The sequence below is a fragment of the Elaeis guineensis genome, chromosome 5 (genome assembly GCF_000442705.2).
Source record: "Elaeis guineensis isolate ETL-2024a chromosome 5, EG11, whole genome shotgun sequence".
Classification (NCBI taxonomy): Eukaryota; Viridiplantae; Streptophyta; class Magnoliopsida; order Arecales; family Arecaceae; genus Elaeis; species Elaeis guineensis.
In genome coordinates, this window is record NC_025997.2 from 27,009,674 (window position 1) to 27,014,811 (window position 5,138).

Sequence of the window (5,138 nt, forward strand, 5' to 3'; positions counted from 1 at the left end):
GGACATCATCCTTTTAACAATAAAAAGAATCATTAAAAATGGCTTTGTGTGCCCCATCATCCCCATGCATTGCTTCTCAATTAAGACTCCAAGCACATTTAACTCCAGCTTCTTAATGGTCCAACAAATCTCTTTTCAAATCCCCTTTTGGTCGTCTTTTGAAAGATGCCATCTCTCTCACAGTGCCATCATGCTTTCATGTCAGCCTTCTGCTTTTCCTTGAAAGCGATCATTCACATCAAGGTTAGCCCGACAAATGATCTAATGCCTCACTGTGCACCATCTCCTCTTTCCTTTGCTCCGATCTCCAGCAGAATCTAGGTGATCTCAATGGGATGTGGGATATATAAAACCAGTTTTATAATCATGCATTCTTATATGACCAACTAAATAGCCACCCAAATGTTCCAGCAGTGTTAAGTGCTCTTAAGCAAAATTGAGATTGTCTCAAGGAAAATGCTAAGTTCATCCTCAATGACTCATGGATTGGGCACCACATACGAGTGAAAGGAATTATAATCAGGTAATATATTTTTTTGGGGGGATAATAATATGCGTGTCATTAGTATTGTCCCCCTCCTATGCGGAAAGTTGTATAAAGATAAAAGTTTGGGTTGGTGTAGTGGGTTGTTGGACAAATCATAACAGGTAGATGGATCATATTCATAAGAACAACAAAAGAAATTATACCTACACCAGGTCCACCACTAATGTGGTCGGGGGCGACACATGATAAGGCATGGCACACCGCTGATGTGGTGCACCCGATGTAGGGTATAATTTCTTGAACAATAAAAGAGAATAATATCCCAATGGACCCCATCACAATGGGCGTGCAATTTCCTCAGCGCATCGAAGTATAGATGCTCCTTTACATCCATAGAGAAAGGGAACTTCGTAGCTTTGACAATGAAAGAAGGTTCTCCTCAAAATGCAAGCAACCTTGGTCAAGTGGATAGTCAAAAATAGATAGGTTCCATACGAAAACGGATACATAAAGGCATATACAATTACGAACCCATGCAAGAATAAAACTAGAACTTCATTTATTTCTCAGCATAATTCAAATAACAAAAGCTGAAGAAACCCTCCCTATGACCACAATGACAATTAATAAAGTACCACCCTCTTTCCGTGGCCTGCTGCACTTCAACAAGGGGTGTTGTGCTCTACTCAGGTGGTCGGTCTTTATGCAAGAAGGGTTTACGACTGTGTACTTCCCTACTGTTCTTCCAGATGGACATATCCTCTGTTGGGCCCACGGATGCCAGGATGGGGCCCACACATCCACATCTCTATGGGCCCAACTCCTTCGACCCAACCTACTCCCATTTTCTCACTAAGAAGGAGAATTATATTCTACAAAACGTGCACTATATGGCCGTCCATACACAATAACTCGTTCCTATGAGCTTCATCAAACGTTCTTCTCAGTATACTACTACAGATACGAGCATGGTGTGTACGGGTGATGGTGCAGGCCGTATAAGATATAATTTCTCCTCAAGGAGAGGTTTCAATAAGGCTTGCCCAAAGAAATGTTACTTCCAGCCCTAGTATCAACAATTTCTCACAAACTAGTCAAAATCAGCCAACAGATGCAGTCACCCTGGTCAACCCAAAGGAGATCATTGTCCCTGGTTAGGTATAATACATGTGCTCTAGAAATTAGAAACAAATTTGGTGTCTGATAACGCTGCACCTAGTTCTAATTTTCCTTCCTTCATTTTTTTTTTTAAAACTAAAACACATGGTAGACAAGGACCACGGTCCACCTAGCTTAAGACCCCAAGCCTCTGGTGTTTGTCTTCCTTCCATCAAAATAATTCAGAGAATATACATAGTACAACCAGGCATGAAGGGATACATATCCTCTTTACAGATGAAATGCCCTGCAAGCAAACCAATCAGCATGACATGACAATAGCCTTTCAACAACAACCAAGAGATCACAATGAGAACAGAGAGAACCATATCATATTAAAAGAAGAAAAATTTGAAAAAAAAAAAAAAAAGGGTTGAAGAGGTCATGAATGAGAAGAAGGGAGCTCATTTAGAGCCCCTGAACTAAAACATGTTATTATCACTTGATACTGACATCTAATATAGCTTTACAACACAAAACAGTTACAAAACCATCCAACTCCAATGCCAACACTCCGTCCGCAGCTCCGCTACTCCATTCATACAAGAAGTATAAGCTTAACATCTCACAACTTATACATTCATCTAAATTCTAATTACTTCACCTGAAGCAAAAGATGGCAGTACTGGCGCCTCCGGATTCCGGCCACCGGCCGGCAGCTCTCCTCACATAAGATTGCAAGCATTTGGGTTCTCATCGCTGAACATGCTGTCATAGGGTCCCGGCGGTGGCGGCGGTGGCGTCGGTGAGCTCGGCTCCAAAGGACCGTAGTAAAACTCCGGCGGAGGGTAGGGTGAGTACATGTAGCCCTGAGAGAGCGGTGGAGTCGGAGGGGTGGCGTAGTATGCTTGGCTTGCTCTCGGATGCGCCATGTTGTAGCTCACCACGTACGCTGGCTGATGAGGGTACATCGGGTAATGGTACATGTGCTGCGGCGGCGGCGGCGACGGCGGCGGAGGCGAGCTAATGCCGCCGGCGGCCACCGGATTGTTGCCACCAGCCTCCTTAGCTACAGATTCTCCGCCGCCGCCGTTGTTATTGCTGTTCTCTTTCTGCGCTTTCTTTCCCTTCTTCTTGCCGCCCTGGCTGGTGGCGTTCTCGCCATTGGCGGTGTCGGCGGCCTTGTCGGGTGCTGAATTGGAGCTCTCGCCGACGTTCTTTCCATTGGATTTCGGTGTTTCCTTGTTAGCACTCTTGGAGGCTTCGCTGTTGGCCTTCGAGGCCTCGGCGGGCTTGCCGCCGGCGGCTTCTTCAGCTTTGTTGGCATCGGCGGCTCTGCGTTCACTTTTCCCTGCATGTTCCGATGGTTTACCAGCGGTAGCGGAGGCATCGTCGGAGGGTGATGGCTTCTCATCATCAGAGCTTTCGTTGGGCTCTTCGGATTTGGACGAATCTTTGCTCTGATTCTTGTTCTTCTTGTTCTTCTTGTTGTTGTTACTGTCGGCATTTGGATTGGTGGGTTTCTTCTCAGGCCAAAGATCTGCGGGCTTCTTGGCTTTGATCAATTTCTTGATAAGCGTTTCGGCGTCCACGTTTCCTGTCACCGTTACTTTGTTTTGGGGAGCATCGACATCAATCGCATAAACACCTGAAATATTTAAGTAGAGAAACAAATTAACAAAAGAACGAAGACAAGCTGTGGAAGAACGGCATATATTGGAAAGATTTAGGAGATACCGTCAATTTTTTGGAGGACTCTCTTCACCTTCTTCTTGCATCCCTCGCAGTGGATTGATACCTTTAACACCCAAGTCTGAACCACCGAAACAAATATGAGTTCATAAGTAGTACCAAAGAGTTGAGATATCGTTAAAGAAACAGAGATGAGATAGATGTGTGTTTGGAGTGGTAACAAAATTACCTTGTATTTGAGGGGTTCAGATGTTGCTTCTTCTGATGCCATGAGAGAGCTTTAGTTTATGGATAGATGGAAAGAGAGAGAATGGGAGAGAGGAGGGTGGGTTTTGGGGGAGAAGGTTTGGTAGTCGGTGCGGAGAGATGAAGCCGGGAAAGAGAAAAATGAAGAATCTGAAGGAAGGGGATGGGGGGATAAAAGAAAGGGAGAGAGGTTTTGGGGGGTTCAGTGGGTGATGGGGTCGGGGGATTGTGACAAATTTGAGGGGGGGCACACTTGAAATATTATGGATGGGAGGAGGCCATCAAGTACTGTCATGTAATGGAAAAACCGGCCCGTGTTTGTACAGCCCATTGCAGCCATCGGACACTTATGACTCGTGAATTTAGGGATGGGGTCCATTTCCAAAATACTGTGTATAATCGTCGCATGATTACAACATTATATTTAATAATTTGGAGCGTGATCTTTGCATGATTTATTGGCTGCGTGATATGATTTGATCTACCAATTAATCAGCAAATAATTGCTAGTACTGCTAGCAGGGCTTCTATATATCTTAGACATGTAATTTAGGTAACGATAACTTTGAACTATTTTGGAGCCATCACCAACACCCATTTTAAATATGTTTAATGTGCCAAGCATGGGATTGCAATTATAACATTCACACCAATGAAGGATCTATCTTTCTTTTGCACTCATGCATCGTTGGATCACCCATTGCATAGTTCTTAAATCATTTCAAATTCTATCATTCATCTACTTATATAGATTTCAAAATAAACAGTGGATGATGCAATGATATATAGACATTCTTCTTTTTTTGTACGAAGGATACAGCTTCAATCTACTAGATATGTGGCTCTTCACCGTCGAGTCAAAATAATTAGATACTAACTATATTTCAAATGTGTTACTCGTGAGAGTCCATCATATTAGAAGATTTTTTTTTTTTTTTGACGTTCTTTAGATGGATGATGCACGGAGACAACTGAATTTGCTGATAAGTATATATATAAATCTTATAAATAAAAGATAAAGAGCGTTGTGAACAAGAAAGCAGTTACTCAACACAATTATGCTTGTCAATTTTTTCATGTCATCATTCAAGGTAGCTCATTAGTGGCGTGCATTATTGGTACAAGAAGTATTTTAAGTTTAGGAGGTCTGATTGCATAGCCTATCTTATTTATATAGATAGTTTGTATGTTCCATCCGGTATTTTTGTTTGTGCTGCATGACATGGATCAAGGATCATGCAATGTGCGTCAATTAGTTTCTGGCCGAACATATTCTTTCTTTAGAAGCATTAACATGTTAGATTCGTTGCAATTTGAGATTAGATAGCTATTCTTTATAATCAAAAATATATAAACTTAATGAAGTAGTCTTATTCCATTAAATATTATGGGATCCGTGATGTGTGTATGATTATGTGAGCCCTACCAACCTACCAAACATATAATGCCACTTGGTAACTTTTGAGCATTAGGGGTGACATTGCTCCCAACTCGTTCCTTATGAATATGAAAAGAGGGGGCAACGTATGCGTCATTCTTTTTTTTCCTTTTTTTCATACGGTTGGGCCTCGTGTTTTTTGCCCTCTCTATCTCTCTCTAGAAGATTCCCGAGAGA

General features: G+C 42.4%; 1 protein-coding gene across 1 annotated transcript; it reads right to left on the reverse strand.

Moving 5' to 3' along the window:
- Window positions 1–2,008: 2,008 nt before the first annotated feature.
- LOC140858132 (uncharacterized) lies at window positions 2,009–3,734 on the reverse strand. Its single transcript, XM_073257807.1, has 3 exons — window positions 3,507–3,734; window positions 3,323–3,398; window positions 2,009–3,233 (listed from the first exon to the last, which is right to left on the reverse strand). The coding sequence occupies exons 1-3, from the start codon at window positions 3,546–3,548 to the stop codon at window positions 2,311–2,313; spliced, it is 1,041 nt and encodes a 346-aa protein (XP_073113908.1). The 5' UTR covers window positions 3,549–3,734; the 3' UTR covers window positions 2,009–2,310.
- Between the last annotated feature and the right edge of the window lie 1,404 nt (window positions 3,735–5,138).